The sequence below is a fragment of the Psittacula echo genome (genome assembly GCF_963264785.1).
Source record: "Psittacula echo genome assembly, chromosome: 2".
In the NCBI taxonomy this organism is placed as follows: Eukaryota; Metazoa; Chordata; class Aves; order Psittaciformes; family Psittacidae; genus Psittacula; species Psittacula echo.
This window is the reverse complement of record NC_137737.1, coordinates 17,502,995-17,523,386: the sequence shown is the minus strand read 5'-3', so window position 1 is coordinate 17,523,386 and position 20,392 is coordinate 17,502,995. Positions and strand designations below refer to the sequence as shown.

The 20,392-nt window shown below is 40.2% G+C and overlaps 1 protein-coding gene across 1 annotated transcript in view; it reads left to right on the top strand.

Annotated features, from left to right (window-relative positions):
- The window catches only part of JAZF1 (JAZF zinc finger 1), a 185,799-nt gene that overhangs the window by 161,711 nt on the left and 3,696 nt on the right, over positions 1 to 20,392 (top strand). The window contains exon 4 of the mRNA XM_080610939.1: positions 14,072 to 14,241. Coding sequence (XP_080467065.1) covers positions 14,072 to 14,241 — 170 coding nt within the window. The remainder of the gene's footprint in view (positions 1 to 14,071; positions 14,242 to 20,392) is intronic.

The following is a 20,392-nucleotide window of genomic DNA, read 5'->3' as shown; positions in this document are numbered from 1 at the left end:
CCATTAAACGCGCTATTCATTTGATAATCTGCAACAGCTTTTCCTTTGGGCAGTGCAGATTGGCTCAATACTGTTACAGCTGGAAAAAGCTTGTTCTTTTGTGATGGGCTTCTTTCTTTAAGGCTAGTGCACTGCAAAATATTATTTGATATAAGATTTTAAAGTTGCTTTGAATTAGACTTGAGAGTTAGGACAAGTCAGTGGAAACAAGTACACATTGATGGCCTTTTGAAAATCAGGCTACAAATGCAGGTTACGTGCACTTAAGGCATGATTAATGTGAAGCAGTATCAAGGAGGTGAATGCCTGACTTTGAGCACATAACAAGTGTTTTGTCAGACTGGAATGAAGTATTCTGCTCTTGCAGAGTTGCAAGCTCAAGAATTTAATGTAGGCACAAAAGCCTAACTTTAGCCATCCACTGCAAAAACTCTTCACCTGCGTTAGCATATTGTAAATGTTCAGGTTTAATTATTACACCTTACATTAATGCAGTGTAGTATCCTGGAGATGTAATTGAAAAAATAATGAAAGTAGAAATAAGAGATCAAATCCCAGGGCTCTTGCATTAAATCATTGCAGAGAAGTGGGCTGAGAGTGCTACATTTTTGTGTGTTTGACTTACGGGGTGTGTAGCAAGTTCTACTGCAGCTTGAAAAAACACATTTCAGATGTCTGAGGAACCATCTCATAAGTTGTTTGGATTGACAGAAGTTTCTACTTGCTTAATTGCCTGTTCAGAGACCGAAGAACTTGTATGCTGTGTTTTTATTAAAAATTAGATATATAGACCCACTCTTGTATAAACAGTATGGGCAAATAACTAAGCCATACTTAACAAAATGAAGACCCAAATCTATTCTCCAACATAAGGAAAGTTTGAATGCAATTGGTATTTCAGGACTGCAAGGTACGATAAAATCTATGATAAAATATCTTGAGGGAACTGTATTGTGGTCTGTGGCAAAACTTCCCTCTGAGGGACTTCACTGGTGCCAGGATTTCTCATTTCAGTTCAGATGATGAAAGAGAACTTTATAATTTCTGGAGCCAGAACAGGCCCATCTAATTGTAGGTTTGGGGGCCTATATGAATCCTGCACGCTAATTAATATATACATATGTTTGCCCAGCATTCAGCAGTCTGAGGCACCTATTCTAACAGAGTCTTATGGGTGTTCTTGTAAAAAATAAATACATAAATAATAATTAAAATAATAAATGGCATTGTGCAAAACACTTGATCAACACATGACTTAACTATAATATATGTGTGTGCTTAGACGTGGTATGAGATTTTAACATGAGCTTTTGGCTTAGGTCGTGACTGAGCATGAATAATATGTATAATCTGTGCTAGTTTCTAGTTTTTGCCTTAAGGAATAAAGCTGTAGTAGGAGGTTTCCAATAACAATGAGAAATAATAAGTAAAAGTGCAATTATTTCCTGTAGGGGTTTTCTTAGCACAGGTGGGATTTGTTCCTAGCAACAGTTAAAAGATGTTGGGTTTTTTCAGCACTATATACCATATTCCCTTCCTAGGGAGCCAGGCTTTAACCTTGTACATATTCAGCTCTTTTTTCCAGAGTGAAAAATGCTTAAGTGCTTATCACTGCGCTTGGCTAAGGGCTTCAGAAGTGGATCTCTTTTTTTTTCTAGAAGACATCTGCTCTCAGGTGTTGTCCAGGATCCTTAGAGAGGCAAGAATATGCATTTATATTGGTTACTCATTGACAAAGCTGAACCAAAGAATTACATTCCCAGAACACTCTGAAACTTTATCTTGGAGGATCTGTGGAACAGAGATGTTCTTGTACTGCAATGCACAGCAACAGTGCTGTTGTTGTGTCTTTCTGTGTGACTACATGGCAAGTAATAGTTGCTAACTTACAACCCTGATTGAACACCTTGAAATTACCATGAGGACCAAGGGCATTATCGTAGTCAAGCCTGAACAAATTGGTGGTTCAGCGATTTCCAAGTACTCCTAGATTGTATGGAAGTAACTGTATCTTGATGTCCCAAAGTGGCTGGAGGTCTCTTCTGCTGAGGCACCACCAGCAGACTACTGTAACTCCTGTTGCTCCTATTTTCTTGATCAGTTTTTCATGGAATTCGGAGCACAGGGCTCCAGTAATGTGCCTATGGTTCTTTCAAAGTCCTGTAGCTTTGTGGTACAGATCCTGGAGTATTTCTGCAGAGCTGTGCTAGACAAGCCAACACAACCTGTGAGCATCTTGCTTTTTCAGAGGTTTGGAGTTCCCACTGATCCAAGACTGTAACCTTATAAATATAGAGCAAAATGATAGGGATTCCTGTAATTAACCTTTTCTATGGTTTTCACAAGGACGCATAGCACAGTAACCTCCTCTGCTTAGTCCTTCTTTTAACTCCATCCTAAACTAACTTTAAAACCTAAGTGCAAAAATGTCTATACTACATTCAAAAATGAAATCATTTTAAAGTGGTGCTAAAACAGTTGAAATTGCTTTTAAAGTTAAAAGGACATTTCTTAAGTATATATGGAGGAAAGATATTGAGGTAGAAATAGCTGATGGGGGAAAATAGAGCTGTGCTATCAGGGGAAAATACACGAAGGCTTTTTTTTTTTTTTAATCACAATCCTTCTCATAGCTTTCCTCTATATTTTCTGTTTTTCTTTCTTTTCCTGCTTTATGGGTGCATTTCCCTTATAATTCTGTTAAATTTCTCATTTGCTCTTTAACTTGGCAGTAAAAATGTGTTGAGCCCCGTTTGCTATAAAAATACGTTCTGGGACTATTGACTCAATTGTTAGGTTTTGTGCTTTCCAGTAGGACTCTGAATCTTGCCAGAGAAGAAGGCACATCAGAAGTTTAACATTGCATCTTACTTATCTCACTCACTGCAGGTAACTTTACATGTAACCTCCTGTTTGTTGTACTTTGTCTTCCCAGCCTCTTCAGAGCATTCTTGTTTGATACAGACATAAATTGCACTGGCAGTTGTAAAGCTACTGTGCTGTAGAATTGTATTTTAATTGCACATACCTGTAATTAATTGTATGGGAATTTTCACAGTAGCTTCCCCAAGGAGCAATTTCATTGAAAAGTAACCGAGTTGTCTAGACTACAGCAACTCATAAAATCATCGCTAGTTTTGGGGTTTGAGCTACAAAGCAGCAATAGAAACATGGCTTGTAGATTTAAAGTACTTCCAAGCACAGGAACTGTTTTATAATCCCCATCATAGTAGTCTAACCTGGCAAACCCTTTTTAACAGAGTGGAGAACAGAAAATGTACAATAAGCTTAAAATAAAGATTATCTCTGTGTTAATTTGTGATGGGGTTTTTTTATGCTAAAAAGCATAGAAGCGCACCCACTGTACCTGGACCTTTCTTACTCCAAATGTGTAAAAATGAGACATTTTGTAGCAGGCACATTGTGCCTGCCTTTCACAGCTTGTGGAATAATACCTGCTTTAATGTAAAAATAGTGTGACAGTCAAAAGGGACTGGTAACAATGCTGGTAACAATGACAGCATTCATGTTTGTGTGTTTACACTGCAAGGGCCAGTTGGTCGAAGGATTTCTTTATTATATTCTTTTTAACTTTATAAGTAATCTGCTAATTATGTTGAAAATTACTAACCAGAAGCACAAATGTGGTTTAGAAAGCTGGAAACTGTAGCTGGGCACATGTAACTTCTAGGTGCTTATTTATTTAAATTTTATGTATGGATATGCACATATATAAACATATCTGTATGTAAGTATTACACTGCAAGATTGAACAGGATTTACTCGTACCATTGTAGTGCCTCAAGGACTGAAAAAAATCACTATTAGTGCTGTGTATCTTCATACTGAAGGTAGTTACAGTTTTCAGAGAGCTTTTACAGTGCCTAGCAGAGAAAAAAAAACCATACTTATTTAGGCCAGTGCTTCAGTGTGCTGAAGATCGTGAAACTTAAGCAAATGTTTTCATTTTCCTTGCATTGTAGCCAAAGCAAATCAGAAGCAGAAAAAGGCAAGGACTAATGTACCATTTCACACTTGATGGCTTAAAACACGGAGAGGTTTATTTCACAGGGGAAATGTTGTATTGTGAGTTGATGTTAGCCAGTACACAATCATCAAAATGATATAAAATTACAGGAAAACCAGGGTTGTTTGTAGCTCTTGTGTATTACCAAGAGAGCTGAAGGCTACGAATTATTTGTTGACCCCCAGAATCACATATTCCCTTGTCTTTTTAACATTTGTGGCCTGGCAAGTAAAAGACACCACCCTAATTCTTGCTGAAGATGAAGGCTGGTGCTTTGTCCATGCTAGCATGGGCTCCCTCTTGTAAGGTTTTGCCATATATAGTCAGACAGCATCATTTATGGCAGTTTCTCAGCACTTCTGCCTCTAACGCCAAAGGATACAAGAAGCCAAGGAGCAATGGAAAATAACAACTTGAGAAGTATTTTCATTTCAACTTCAGCCCAGTGATACATAATCTGAAACAACTCACACCTGGTAACATACATTTTGTACACCTGATTGGAACAGTGATAGCCTCAAAGAAAGGTTTGTGACAGTGTACCAGGCACACTACAGATTTTATTTTATCAGAATCTTTGTTTTTTAAAAAAAAAAGAGAGGAGACACGACTCCCCACTGAATGTGTCCTTATGTGTGAGTGCTACAACTGTGTTTCTTTCTCAGAAACAGAGTAGGATTAATTAAAAAACATATTTTCTGTAGATACTGTGTCTAGGCAGGATGAGAAAATCCTTGATTCTGGCTCAGTAACCAATAGGCATTTTAGTTCTTACCAGTAATACTGAGTATTGTTACTAGGGCTGTCTTTCAAATTATACTGATGGAGTTTTTTAAGTATAGGTGGATCAGAGCATTTAAAAGCAGGTAGAGAGAAGTGTTACATATGTTTTCGTGCAAAATAAATACTCCTGCCCTTAAGTGCATTGAAGTGGAGAATCTGCCATTGCCTCCCTCATTGCTGGTCAGGGATTTGTAACCCTCCTGGGGCTCATAAACATGAAATTCCCTCAGCCCAAAGCTGCTGGAAGAGCTCTGAGCTGCCCTGGATCTCTGCAACTCTGAAACACCTTGGTCCTCCATGGACAGCCTGCTGTTGGAACCTGTTGGCATGATTCAGCACGATAACACATCAGGTCTAAGGTCCAGCCCAGGAGCATCTTGGAAATCCCCATGTTACTGAATCCTACTGAAATTAGTGGCATTTCCCACGTAGTGACTGCTACAGGCACAATGATAGCAATTCCTTGGATGGAAGCCTGGTCGTAGCTCAGTGCATCCTTGCTGGGTTTGTGCGGGGATGAAGACACAGCACACGGCAGTCAGGGTGGGTAAGGACTATGCGCATTAGCAGTTTTATGGCCTGTACTGTAAGTGGCTGAATAGCTTTTGTACAGCTGTAAAGCATGTTTAACCTGACGTTATAAACCATGTCTCAAATGTATTTCCATAGCTTCATAAACTCTAGTTCATTTATGTAGGTACTTTTTATTGTAATCCTTTATCTTAAACATGAAACTGTTTCCTGATACTGTTTCTAGTTTTTCTCTTCTCTTTTATGAAAAAGGGGGGAAAGAAAAGGAAAGCTGCCTTTTTGTTACATGCATCAGGAGAGTCCTTAAGTACAGTAATAGTGCCCTGAACTTGTATTTTTGTACTTCTAACCTCAGAATGCAGGCCTAGCAACTAAAAAGCCAAAATAACATTAATTACGACTGTTCTTCGCTGTGGTTTTTGGAGTACAATTTTGGAACAGATGTCAGGGGGGACAAGAGGGGGGAGGAAGGATGGGTTGATTCTTAGCCCCAACTGGTTTTAATTCTTTCTTGAACATTTTGAGAATAGCTTTAAACGTTTGCCAGAGTTCAGTTAACATCCTGTGACTAAAGGTGGAAAATGTCCTACTTTGTTTTTCTTCAAACATATACCTGCTCTGGCTGCTCATGCCAAAGCCAGAGAAAGAACGGATTCCAGCTGGCATGGCTTTTATTACCATTACATTAATTTGCAGGTTAAGGCTCAAGTTGGGAGGGGTGTGCTGGATTGATTTATTTATTTACTCTTTTTATTTTCATTATTTTAAAAAAGTGCCATGTAAAACACGGCCGTTTAATTACAGGAAGGTTATGCTCTTTTGGGGGGAGCCTTTAACAGCTTATTCTTGTTTAGATGAAGCTGTAGAAATTGCATTTTAAAATATGTTTAAAGTAGAGACTGTGTTCTTGGGTTTATCGTGTTTTTCCTGTGCTGTGTATAAACAGAAGTTTGTACATTATTGAAAGCCCTTTTTTGTGGAAAACAGGATTGGGAAAAAAAGTTTATATAAGAATGCAAAATAACTTCCCGAGACTATTGGCGCAGTGTGACCATAAAACCTCAACAGCACATTGTGCAGTGACATTATAACAATTTGCTTTAGCACCTCTGCAGCACTCTCAGAAAGTCCTGTTCTACAGAACACATGCCGTGGTATCAGTTGACTGTTTTTTTCCAGGATCAGTTCTTTACATGCATGTTTTTGTGATTAGTTGGTGTTTCACAAGGAATTGGAAATGGAGATTTTTTTTCTTCATATTTAGCTCATTACATGCATGTTTTATTTGCATACATTTATACTCTCTGGAGTGTATCTGCAAGTTCTTTTAGTGTGTTTGTAATCTCTAGAGTGGGGTTTTTTTGTGGTTTAGTTTGGAAGTATTCTTTGATATACCAATATCAAGATACAGATAGATCAAGATAGAAAATGGCACACCATTGCTGCTAAGGCCAGATAGGGTCCAGCTGTTCCACCAGCCTCTGTACTGGCTCTGGAGGACTGTTTCTTTGTTAACTTCAGTGTTACTAGTTCTGTTTCTCTTGTAACTGAAAATGGTGAGCAGATCTCATGTGTAAATAGTTCCAAATTTTACTGACAGTGAATATGTCATACTAATCGTACTTTAAATAAAAACATTTATATTTATTCTGTACCTTTATCATTTTAGCTTTGCCTCCAGGATTTTAGGGTGATTTCCCATATAGGCTAGTTTACCTGAAATTGTTCCATGCCAAAATACAGTATATTTGGTTCTGTGTTTTGCGTATAGGATCTGCAGTGTTTGCATGCTTTCCAAAGTGGACTCAAACCTTGTAATTGAATACATTTTCAGTCACTTAAATTTCAGCATGAGCTTACACTGAGCATTTAAATGAAAACTAAGGGTGATTTGAAATGTTGACTAGACCTATCTAGGGTTACATTTAGTGTTACTTGTGGGTTCATCCTGTTTGAGGTACCACCCTTCAAAATAACTTCAGAAAGTATCTTTGCAGACTGTCTCTGGAACTGTGGAAGTTACAGTTGCCATTTCTGTGACTGTGAGATTGTGTGGAGGATGTCCAGAAACATCTACCTACCTCCTTGCTTGCTTTTAAATGTTTCCCTTCCTCAGTATAGCAGGCGCTATTGGCCAAAAGCCACTCTTTAAATGATGCAGAAACCCAAGAAAAAGTATTTTCTTGTCTAACTTCTCTAGTGTTAAAAAAACCTATCACTCTTTGAACCCATATTCACCTTACTGCATGAGGTGCATTTTTTTAAAATTCTCTTGGTGCTTATTTGCTCACTGAGCCTTGATTCAGCCAGAGACAATAGAAAATTAGTGTTTCTGAGCAGTAATAGTTCCTAAACAGCTTGTTATTTAGCACTTGATACTTGATCTGGTCTAGGAGAGGACTGGAAGGGAGGGTGGTTTCTCAAGAAGACATTTTTCTGGCCATATCCTGCTCTGACTAGTGTCATGAGGACAAGTAGGATGCGGGCAGCAGCGACGGCTGAAGTGCAAGATGAAGGACTTGCTCCTGGCATGAGCGTGAGTGTGAGCAGCCCAGCAGCGACTGCCACAGACCACACAGCCTGCAGGACCCGCTGCTGGCTCAGTGCAAGGCCAAGTCAGTAATGAGTTGTAATTGCTATTTTGATGGCTCTTTTGTGATCATGCAGAGGGATGGAGGTCTCTGCCAGCCTTGGCAAGTGCCCATTTGACAAACCATAACCATCTCAAGCAGCTCCCTCGAGTGACAGCAGAGCTGCCAAGCATGCAGTTGGCTTTGCGAACAGTTTTGCCTCTCCTCTCCCAGGAATGAGGCTCAGAGATATTTACTGGGGTAAGAGAAAACTTTATACTGTGTTGTGCTTAAGCCTGTTGGCTGGAGAACCGTGGTGCACCTAGTGCTTGCTTTATGGAGGAGCTTAATCTAACCTCTGGAATTGCACTTGCAATCTAAAATACCAGCATCTGTAGCACTACACAGTACTCTGGTTAAGCTACCTTCAGTTTTCTTTAGTTCTGTTACATACGTGTTTACGTCATCTCTCTGGACATGAAAGATAAAAGTATTTTTGCAAATACAAGAAGCTATTCTGAATGGACCTTCCACAATGGCTGAAAACCACTTTCTGTCCTCTTGAGCTCTCTTCTCCCCCAATACCCAAAACAAGCAAGCAAGCAAAGGAAAAACCCTGGCTTAGTCTGTTTGGTTGATCGAGCATGTGAAATTTGTTGCCTGAGTTTGCAGAACCAACGCATTGTGCTGCCTGCACCAGCTCACAGCTCTGACTCCTGCTACAGCTCCTAGACTAAAGACTTGCATAGCAGCCATGATGCGTGGTATTTAACTGTTTTGCATTTTATTGCCTTTAGTATTTATTTCCTGTGCTTTATGTAAAGGAAGAACATTTCATTTTGAATGACTTGATATGTCTTTAGATCAGCAATGAGTATCAGCTGTGTGAACATTCCGCCTTATAGTGAGCGTGGAGGAGGCTGTGCGCAGAGAAGCTGTCACAGTACATGGGAATGCAGACTTCTTAACAAAAGTGCTCTCACGAAACTGCTTCTATGAAATACAAATTGCAAGTCCCACATGGGACAAAGTGTGAAGTTGAATTTATGAGAGAGATCATTGGAATTACCATGAACTTTCAGTGACACTAGCAGTGTTGGTTCCTACTGCAGTAAGCTATTTACTTATAGTTATTCATTGTATACTTAATGCATGCTTTCTGGTCACAAAAATAATTGGCAAGGCCATTTTGGGTTTGTTTTTCGTCATGGGAGGAGAAAGGAAGAACTTGTAATGTTCTTGATCAGAGGTAAAGATAGATTGGATTCATTGCAATGGCACACACAGATTGTGCTGGTTTTAATCAGCTTGGTCTTTTTTATATTTCAGGACGTAACTACAAGTGATCTGCACCTGCTAGTTGAGGGAAAAAATCCTTTGTGTAAATCTCATGGTGGAATGAATTCACTCACGCAAAAGACAGAATTTGTCTTGGCTTCAGTGGTGTGAATAGCAAATAATCCCCAGAAACATAAAAGATAAGGCTCCAGATTTTCAGCAGTGTACCTGGGATGTTGTCAATGCCAGACTGTCAGCTGATTAACTCTTTGCGAGATGTTTCTGATTTATTTACTGACTCCATCTACTGGAAAAAGAAAAAGACAGTAGATGAGCATTCAAGAGAAGAGATCTTTGCTGTAGGTTTAAGTGATATTCTTGCTGATTTTGATAGGAAAGCTGACTGGAAGAAGAGATGGAGCAAGTCTTCATGGTGCAACTTCGCTTTTCATTACACTACAAAGACTTCTTAGTCTTACTACATGGGCAGTAACCGTAATCGCTTTTTGTGCATGTGTTTGCTTTTGGCAGATACACTGCTGTGATGCAGACAGCTTTCTCACTTGTGATGGGTTGTGTTTAAATGCTGCATAAAAATTAAGAGAGAAATGACTTGCTGGAAAACTCTGTGACCATGTATGTTTCATAACTAGTAATTGCCTGTAATACCTGGCTTTGATGTGGCATACTGTGTGAGATTTGCCTGCTGGTGTCCACCTCAAGTCCCTGCTCCATCAGCGGAGTCCACCTCCTTTTTGAGGAGCAGTAGTGTTATGTCAGCGTGAAAAATTCCAGGAGAACAAAACCAAAATCTAGCATTCTTTCCTTGCCTCTGCTTTGATTTGTTTCATGTTTTATGCTGCTGGGGGCAGCACAGGTGAAGTGAGCTTTTTGGCAAGGCCACTGGAGTGAAGAGAGGGGAAATGGTTTTGTGGGCCAGGACTAAGAGAATATTGTATGCGAAGGTGGGAGCAATGTTAGGAAGATGTTACTGAGTCATTTGAACAATAAAGCAGTGAGTTTAGGTTAGGCTGAGGTAGAACTATGTAGGATCTCTGAATGAAAGCCAGATGATGAAACTGGATATGGTACAAAGCAGTGAGCCTCAGAAAGACCATTGGCAGAGGAGAGAGGTGGAAAAGGCAGTTTTCTTGCTATTGTAGAACTGGTATTCAGTTACAGTAATAATATTGTGTATTTGTACACTGTCTTGCTGAAAGCATGTGCTTCTCTGTCAACCTTTCCCCTCCAAGTATTTAGATGCTTCATCATAGAGAAATGTGTGTTGCAGAGTTTTGGGGGAGTTTTTTGCTGTTTGGACTTCTGATTCCTAATTCTGATATTTTTTCTTGAGTACTGATTGGGGGGGGAATGATCAGTCATCCTTCCAAGCATTACGGGAAATGGTAAAGCCGTTAGCACATGTGCTACAGGGTTTGGCTCCACTCTGTCCCCCAGAAGGGCAGCGTGCCCCAGCAGAGTGGCCTGTTTTCCATGTGCATGGCAGCATCCAGGCGGAGATCAGTGAGCCAGCTCCCTTGGAGCTCTCTTCAGAGCTATTACAAATAATTCTCCAAGTCACGCAGTTGTTACACCCTGGAACAGGCTGTAGATTAGATGCAAAGGTGCTTAATTTTTATTTTTCCTTTTAAAAAGTAAATATTTACAGTTATTATTGTGAAACACCAACCAAGGTTAAATGAAGCAGAACAAGCAAGCTGCATCTTGATCAAAATGCACTGCTGTGTGCTTCCCCTTGGGTGCACTGCTGGTGCCCTGGCAAGCTGCCTGAAGGAGCCCACAGCAGCCGGTGCCTCGGATTGCAGTTTGTACACCTGATGTGTACTGAGGGCCAGGGGCTCCTGCTCAGCGTGGGAACCACCACCATCCTCAGCCTCAAAGTACTTAATTAAAATACCTCATCCAGAGGCTGTTTATTATGGCAGCACCAACCTGTATGTTGTGCTTTTTGCTTCCTCCCCCGCAATGTGTTGCATGCAATCAGTGAGGCACCACATGGGTTGCTGCTCTTAGATACTGACATCTGAGGAAATTAAATTCTGAAGCGGAATCAGTTAAAAGCCTGATTTCAGTGTTGCTTTTCTGTGACAACTGAAACAACATAGTTATTGAAAGGGTAGATATTTATTGCAAATTTTCTTTTCAAGACATTGAGGTTTTGTACGTGTTGTTTATACCAGAACCCTCTTAAATACATTTGGGGGTTTTCTTTTTAATTTTTTTTTAAGAGAGTACAAGCAATTGAGTTCAGTAGGACAGATAAACTGCTGTCAGATAAGAACAGTGATAGACTGCAGTTCCAGCTTTGTATAAAGTGATATGCCTTTCAGGTACTTGGCACCATTAGTATTACCCTTTTGTGCAAGAAGAAATACATCTTTATATGCTTATTCATGCTTGAAAAAGCACATCATATATGAAATCTGTAGTGACAAGTCTGGATTCAGAAACTTAAGACAATGAAGCATTTGCTTCTACTGTTCTAACAACTCTTTTGACTACACTAGAAAAAACCTTGCATTTTTGTGCAGGTAAGCTAATTAAAAGAAAACCATAAGGCTTGTCTGACCTCACAGATGCTTACACATGTGGTTTGGTCTCTGCTGTCTCTCTCCTTCAGTGAGTCTACCTGCAAGTAAAGTACAGGAAAAAGTTGCTATAGAATTGGGTCTTAATATACAAAGTTATTAGAAAAATTAAAGGATGTACGGGAAAATGTATGGAAATGTATCACTGCAATGTTTGTTTCTTCCCCCCACTGTACTTTGTATCTTTTATATACTATATTACATATTACGTTTTATAGAGCTCTGATTGTTGTTTTATAAAAGCATGCTCCTTGTTACCACTAAAAGTAGTGATATCTTTAGTAGATGTCATACAGTCTCACATGATGTTTTCTTTAGGTGGACAAAATCCTATAAGGGAGGAAATCACCCCCCTCTGAAGGAGACTTACAAGGGGGTGATTATAATGACAGAAATTGTTGGTATCGGTGTTTAGAACTGATGTATATTTTCTCATCCTAGGAGTGCATATGTGTATTTACAATAGGGTTTTCTGTTGCATTTGCTTAAAAAAACTCTACTGAGCTGAAAAGTTTGAAAGGAACAGTTTGAGGAATTTTTTCCATCAAGATACAATCAAGGGCAGGAAATCGTAGATTCAGAGTTGTGGCTTTGCCTCCATTTTTTTATTAGTTAATTAAACTATAACAAGTCTTAACTTCATTTTAGGTTAACTGTTTCCTAGAGTTCAGGAATCTTTTAAGAGGTCAATAATGCTTGCTTTGGCTTTCACTCATTGGGTGCGGGATGAGGAGGTGCAGTCGGCAAGGCAGAGTTCACAGATGTGTTGCAGAGCATGTGTGTGCGCGCACATGTCGACAGTTGTTGATGGTGGGAAACCATCCATCTTTCCTCGTCTGTGCACCACCCTGTACGGATGGAAACCACAGGAAAGGAACGTGGATAGCCTGATGTCTGTAAGCGAACTTACAGTATCTGATTAAAGCTCGGGAGCCCTGAGTACTTGCAGCTACCAGTTGACATGCGTTTCTACTCAATGATGGAGAGGTGCTGAGTCTGAGTGAGAGTACCAGGGGAGGGGAAATCCAAAGGGAAAAAATTGAGACCATAGGTGTGTATTTAGCTTCTCCAGAAGGAAAAAAAAAAAAACAACGAAGACCCCACTGTACATTGCAGCATGGGTTTTCTCTGTGAGGTCGGGATGCTTCTTTTTTAAAGTGCCACGAGGCATCTGGCTGCATTTTCTTCTCGGCACGTAAAGCTGCCTGGAGGCATGCATTTAAAGGGCATATGAGGGAGGCAAATAGAGCCATGCAAGTGTCACATAACTGTCTTTAACAACGGGAGCTATTCCAGCACTCAGAGCCAAATCGGCTTTCAGCAGAAAGGGTAAAATTTAGCAGAGCTGGGGAAGGGAAGGGGAGGGGAAACACAGCACCACCTCCTGCTGACACCACAGAAGTTTCTTTCAGTTTTCCCTCTCCCTCCCTCTGTGCATATATTTTCTTTTTAATCAGCTGGGGCTCTTCCCTCCCTGACTTCTTTTTTAGATTATTATTTATTTAAAACGGTATTTTTATAGTTGGAATTCTGCTTTCCTAATTTCTCTCGTTTCACATTTAACTTCTTCTTCTGAGTTCATTAATAGTTATTGCAATTAAAAATAATAAATAAACTCAGCACCAGCTGCTCATATGGCTGTCGTAGTATATCTGGAACATAATGCGGTCTGTTCAGGGCAGCCACACAATGCAATTTATCCCCACACCTGAGGGAATGAATTTCACAACTATAATTGCTACAATATAATTCTTATTAATGTTGTGCTATAATTCCTATTAATTCCAAAGGGCTAGTAAATGCATTAGGACTTGTCAACATATTATTTTACACTGTTTATGATCTGTAGAATTACGCTCTTCAGTGTTGTATTGCATAAAGAAAAGCCTTAAAATTAGCTTTAATTGCAGGGGGGTGAAACCGCATATTCTGTTCAAGCACTGGGAAAGACAGAAGGATCCTGGTGTTCAAGGAGGAATGAAACTGCATTTTAAAATCAGTTCTTTGAACTTTCTGTGCCACGCAGTTAGCAGTTTATGAAGATATATTAATAATGCCTGTCCTGGTTCTTAGAAAAAGAACCACTGGTGTCTTTATGAAGGAATAAATAGCTATAAGACAGATAGGTTTATAAAATTAAAAATAACTGTCTTCCAGCAAAGACAAAAGTGGGGAAATTACAAGTCATTGTAACTGATGTAATAAATGCAGAATGTGTTATCTTGCTGTGCTCTTATTTATTCTTGTTTTATCTCACTACCCCGCTTTTCTAGGTAGTGAATATGATGAAGAGGAAGTAGACTATGAAGAATCGGACAGTGATGAGTCCTGGACTACAGAAAGTGCTATCAGCTCTGAAGCTATCCTTAGTTCAATGTGCATGAATGGAGGGGATGAGAAACCTTTTGCCTGTCCTGTTCCTGGATGTAAAAAAAGATACAAGGTAAGCAGTAGTGCGGACCTACCTTATTTCCTGCTGGTGTAGTGAAGAGGGGGGAAAAAAGCCTCTAAAATCAGTTTGTACCTTTCTTGTTTGATAGACTTTTCACATTTATGTATGTGGTATTTTAGGAGAGTACTTACTTTATTTACTGGTTTCCTCTCAAACACAGCCAAGATACCAGTTTTACAAAGGATGTGTGGCCTTCTGTATCGCTGTATATAATGTCAAGAGACGTTATATATAGTGACTGTCTTTTAACGTTTTAACTAGTTTTCTGTTAATTAGACAAATTAACTACAGAATGCAGGAGGTACTGCCAGTGAAATAATCTCTGGGATGCCTTTCACAAACACTAAAGAGCTTCTGCCCATCAGTGCCAGAATTAATTCCTTCTGTTTAACTGCTAGAGATGCTGCCTCTCCTTTAGTGAGGCTGTGCCCAAGGTACTTTCTCTGGTCAAGGTGATGTGCTGAAGGTGGTGGTTTATGTTTTGCAAGTCAGAGGTCACCTTGGGAAGACAGAGCCTCAGAGAAATTCGCTCATTATTGTGTCCTGGGTCCGAGCCCTGTGTCTGCACAGCTGTCAGTGTGTCTAGCCTCACGTGCAGGGCTTGCATCCATCCCTCTGCATGACATGCAGGGAAACAGTTCTCCTCCCCCTTTTTTCAATTACTTTCCAACATGAGAAATTCTTGTCTGTTTATGGGAGTGAAACATCTTTAACTTTGAATCTTGAGCTGGCCAGAACAGAGCATGTTGAGCTGTTGTGAGGACAGTAGTATTGCTTCACATGAACCAGTGCAGAGACAGATGAAACTATTGAACAACTTGGACTTCAGTATGGTATTCTATAGCTATTGATATTTGGGAACAGAAATAATGGGTTGGCACAGTTCTCCTAAATCACGTTCTGAAGTTTTTGCAGGAACTACTGGAAAGCTCAACCACTCGCCTCTACCCTAGAAAAAGCAGTGGGGGTTGGGCTGGTTTTATATTAGTTTTACTTTATGGCTTCTCCTTTAAATAACTGGCAAGTAGGGACTTAAAAGAGAACAGAAATATGAAAGAGAAATATAGGAAGACCAATAACATTTGAGATAAAACAGTTGTGACAAGAATGAATAAACCATGCATGAAACTGTGTAGAGGATAAAAAACATGTTTCAGTGATGCTGCAGCTGTTCTGGACTGTGGCAGCTCCTGTACAGCAAATCAAGATTCAGATTCCTACACAGATCAGTTAATACTAACAATACCTTCTTAAAACATGAGCAACAAAGCAGTGTGCTTCCTTATTCCTTAGTAACATACAAGTCTTTTGCAGAGATTAGCCTGTACTATGTCATGATTATTCCTCTCTTTAGTTACAGGAAAAACTGAACACTGTCTCCACGGGCAGGGCAGAGGAAAAGATGTTTTCAGACAATTTGCAAGTATTACTTTGCAGATGTACACACATTATTCAAGATTAATACTTTTCTTGTGTGTGGTAGAAGCTGTGCCAGATGAAGGGTATAGTATAAAAGCTAAATCCCTAACTCAGGAAGCAAACAAGCCATGGTGATTGTTAGAAGTCACAGTGCCCACAGGGCATCTATGCATTGCAGAAAACATTCACTTAATGGCAAAGGCTAGAAGGAGAACCCTGTAATTTGCTATATCCTGTCTGTTCTCTGTTTGACTGCCAGCCCTCTTGTCTTTTTATTGCTCAAATAAGCAAGCTATTTCTGCCTGCTTCTGCTATCTCACTACCTTCATCTCAAATGCATGAGGACTGTCTAAGGGATATCTTGTACACCATTAATGTTAGCACAGTTGGACAGGGGACAAATTAATGACCTATAGAGAGGCTGACAGACAGAGAGCAGCAGCAAATAAAAAAAGTACCACATTTTCGTAAGAGACTCACCTCTGTTTAGTCGTGATACAAAAGAACATTTCCTTAAACTCTGCCTCACCTCATTTCTCTTTTCCGTGGGCTCTGTTTCCTCCCTTTTTTCTTTTCAGCCTATTTTTTTTCTTTTTACATTTTTATCTTTGTTTCCTTCCTTTTAGCTTTGTGTCAGCTGTGTTTCTGGTTTCCTCTTCATCTTCCTTCTGCTTAACCCCCTCCTCTGATGAATTATTTGCAGAGTCCGGGCAGGGAGTCCTGTGATCAAAGCATTGGGATTTTGTGGTGGGTACTGGATAATCACAGTCAGGGTTGTAAAACAATTATAGTGCTCCAAACAGGAACACGGACATGTACATACAGTAATTGCCAGGCTCACTTTACGGCTGAGAAAGGATGCATTCCTTCAGGGAGTGAGGAGGAAAGGAGGATATACACAGTTTTCTTTTGTCTGGCATTAGGTGACGTACATTTGAGAAGCAGAAGTGTTATTTTTAGGTATGGTATTTGTATTACAGTACTGCTTAAAGGACCCCGTAGGGATGGGGCTCCTTTTTGCAAACAATGTACAAGGATAAAAGATGGCTTCTGCACTGAAAAGTCATTATGGAAAGGTAAATAAGACCAGAATGAGAACAACAAATAGGCCCAAGGAATGGGCTGGGGCAGACAATGGAAACTGTAACAAGAACATGTTTATACACAAGCCCAGATGAGTATCAGAAGACCCTGTTGGCCTCCTGCCCAGCTGCTATCTCTTGATGCTTTCCCATAGGCCATGCAGTAGAAGTGAGTCATGAACATCTAGTTCTTCAGGAACTTTATTTTTTGAAGAAATAAATTTGCTCGCTTATAATACACATTGTTACTCTGTGTAGCATGGCTTAGGTTTTCTTGAGGAGTTGAAGGTTCTGGAGGAAAAAAAAAACAACTTTTTTTTAGTGATATGTAAATGTGTTTGTAGGATAGTCAGAAACAGCGAAATGAATCAGGAGCATACTGACTTCTGGAAGCTTAAAACACAAACCTCTCAACTAATTTCTGAAGCTTGCTTTCTTCTTCTCTAATTATAGTTACTGACCTAGAGAGCAAATTACAAGTATTTTATAGTTGCCATTTATGGATTTTTTTTTTCTTCATATGATTTGTATTTGATGCCTTAAATTTGATTTTTAAAAAATCATCTGCATGAATCAAAGGCACCCAGAGATCTTGGCCTTGTTTCCATGGACTTCACACTCACCAGATTTTGGATTTACATCCTCATTTAGATGCCCTGTCCAGAGTGTGGGTAATGAGCAGTTACCCTGCTTTGGAAAATGCCACCTGTAAGAGCTAAAGCATGTATTTATGAATATGGCAGTTAGTTTTCCTGTTATTCAGTACCACCTATGTGTGCCAGTTATTTGGTCTCTAGCTCTGGAGAAGAACCATTCAAAGTGTGTATGTGATATAGGTAAACTTATTTCAAGCAGCAGATGAAGTTTGATACAAAATGGATAGATACAAAACCCACAAATTTGTCACAATTTTTCTAGTTTGTGCAAATAAAAAAATGAAAGATCAATAGATTTCCATGCATCCAAGATGTAGCTTATATACATGACTGCTTTTTGGCCATGACAAGAGGAGAAATGGCACCTTCCAAGAATGCAGAGGCATTTGAGGCATTGGGCTTGTCTTTCTGGCAGGCAGCAGGATGAGGGTTCTAGGCCTGTCAGGTGGGGCAAAGCCCAGGAAGGCTTATCTAAGAGCAGTGAGACTCAGCAGAGCTAAGAGAGGGAGAACACTGATATGAGAGGAAAAATAAAGGAATTTGATTGAAAGAAGGGAGCAAGCCAGAGCTTGCCAGTTGAGCAAAGAGGAACCAGACCCACAAAGAAAATTTCGGGAAGAAGAGCCAGAAGATACAAAAACATATATGAGTGTCCAGGTCTGAAACAAGAAGTCCTCCCAAACCATCCTTGGTGTCTTTTCCCTTCTGAAGGGGGTGGCAAGCTCTCTGCAGTGTAGTGGCTTCATGACTACCGCAGTGCAAGGGGCCCTGCCCAGCAACTGCTCTTGTGTCCACGAAACCAGGTAGTGCCAGTCTAAAACTTCTCTATCTGATCCTGATCTGGTCCCAGGTTAATAATTGTTTCTTCCTGTTTAAGATTTTAGAGTGCCATTCTATGCTACCATCTTCTTCCTCAATCATTTGTGAGAGTAAGTAATGAGCAACCTAAGTAACCAGAGCAATAAAAGTGATGTATGAGTTTGGCAGTGGGTTTTGCCATACCTCAGCAAACTCAGTCCAGACATACAACAAAGTGTTTACATTACAGCAGTGGAAAAAGTGCTGAAGAGTTGCTGTAATTCTAACAACAGTTTTCTTTTAGTCAGGAGTGCAGATCCAGTTTCGTGTTGTACTAGCTCCTCAAACCTTCCATGGTCCGATTCATTCCATGTAGGTTTCTGGTTTAACGTATCCTTAAATTTTTCTGCATGAAAGTACTTTTCCACCTTCACCAAAGCATATGGTGTACTTGAGACTGAGCAGGTCATTGAAAAAGCTGGATCAAAGAGTGCCATTGGCATGGAACAGTTGAGGATATCTGTGATTGCAGGTTTAGAGTATCTGATTTAAATTGATACTGGTTTGAAAGTATCTTAAATTGATTTCTTACAAAAATTAGAAGTCTAGATGGGTTTCTGCAGTTTCCAATATACATTATATAGGGGTTGGGGATAGTTTTGCTTTTCAAATTCTACTGCACTAGCAAAAGTTTACCAGGTCACTTCAGGATTTTCTCTCCTTTGAAGGTACAGGTCCTCCTTAACAGTACTTATATGTTGACAGATGTATTATGACAGTTCTCATGCCACCCACTGGCATTCCGGCCCCCTCACCCCAGCAGTCCTGTGGGTGCTGAAGGTTGTAACTGTGTGCAAAACCATCTCAAAGCTGCCTCAGGAATCTCAAGTTACTTGCAGGGAACTCACTTGACTGCTCTTGAGGATGATTTGTAGCTTTGATGTGCTCTTGTCTGTCTTGGTGGTACAGCATTTCACCTTCTCTGAGTGCTCTTCACCCAGAAGTTTAGCACTAAAGGCTCATACTTGTGTGTCTGCTTTGTATTGGAGACTGAAGATTCTCATCTCCTGTATCTCAGATGACAGCTGTGCAAGAGTATTGTTAAGGGTGTAAAGGACAATTTGGGGGCTGGATTTGCAACTTTAACAAAGCAAGTGCTCTGGATTGTGCCTGGGTTCTCTAGAGAAGAGAAACATGAGTATGTAGGCAGAGCAGTCACTTGCAGTCTTGCACTATGCCCTTTTTCCTGGGTGGATGTTGTATGCTAAGTTTTTCTTCTGAAAGGCTTTCCACAAATCAACCTCTCCAGACACCCAGGCTGCCCTAAAATGCCATTTCAGCAGTACAGGCTACACTGGGCATGGTGAGTTGTGGCAAGAACAGTACCATGCTCAACTTCATGAGTGAAAGCAAGGAACTGGTTTTGCTGAAAGATGAAAACAGGTCACTGCTGGGGCACAGTTAACGTACAGTAACTAAGGGCCAGCATTTTACATGGTAAGATGAGAACACCGCAGCTTTCTGGGAAATGGGTGTTTTCTCTTGCCGTTACAGTCCTCCCTACTTGCCCAATGGGAGCTGCAAGTGCCTTACACTGCTTTTGCTCACTGTTGTGAGCTGTGGTTAGAGCAGGGCTGTGGAGAGGGGCACACAGGGGGAATTCCTCTAAGGAGTGGGACAGAACAGTTGAGGTTCTGACTTGGAATTAATTGGATTAGGAAGTAGGGGAGGAGAAAGAAACACATTGGCAGGAGGGGTGGTATTGAAGGTGTCACACTCGTGCCTTGCTGGGGTTTGCTTTCTGATGTAGCCGGAGTCTTGGGAGTTGTGGCCCTGTTCTGTTTACTGAGGGCTTTTTCTCTTTCCTTTGTTTTTCAAACCAGATTGTCTAATGTGTGTAATTGCTGTAAACTCCAACCTGGAGTTCCCGCTTACTGTAAGCTGCGTGTTGACAAAACCAGACTTGTTGCTTAAAGAGCCAAAGCAGGGGATTTATTATGTGTAACACGAGGCAGTGGTTCAGCAAAGACAAACTCCCTAAAACTTAACTCAGCGGGTTAATTCGTACCCAGGCTGTTAATTAATTTTAGCTCTTTTTTTAATAGTTTAAAAGAACCCTGAGATATGTAGCAAAAAACTTTAAAGGGGACACAATAGGGCCTCGGAACTGTTATCTTTTTGTCACAA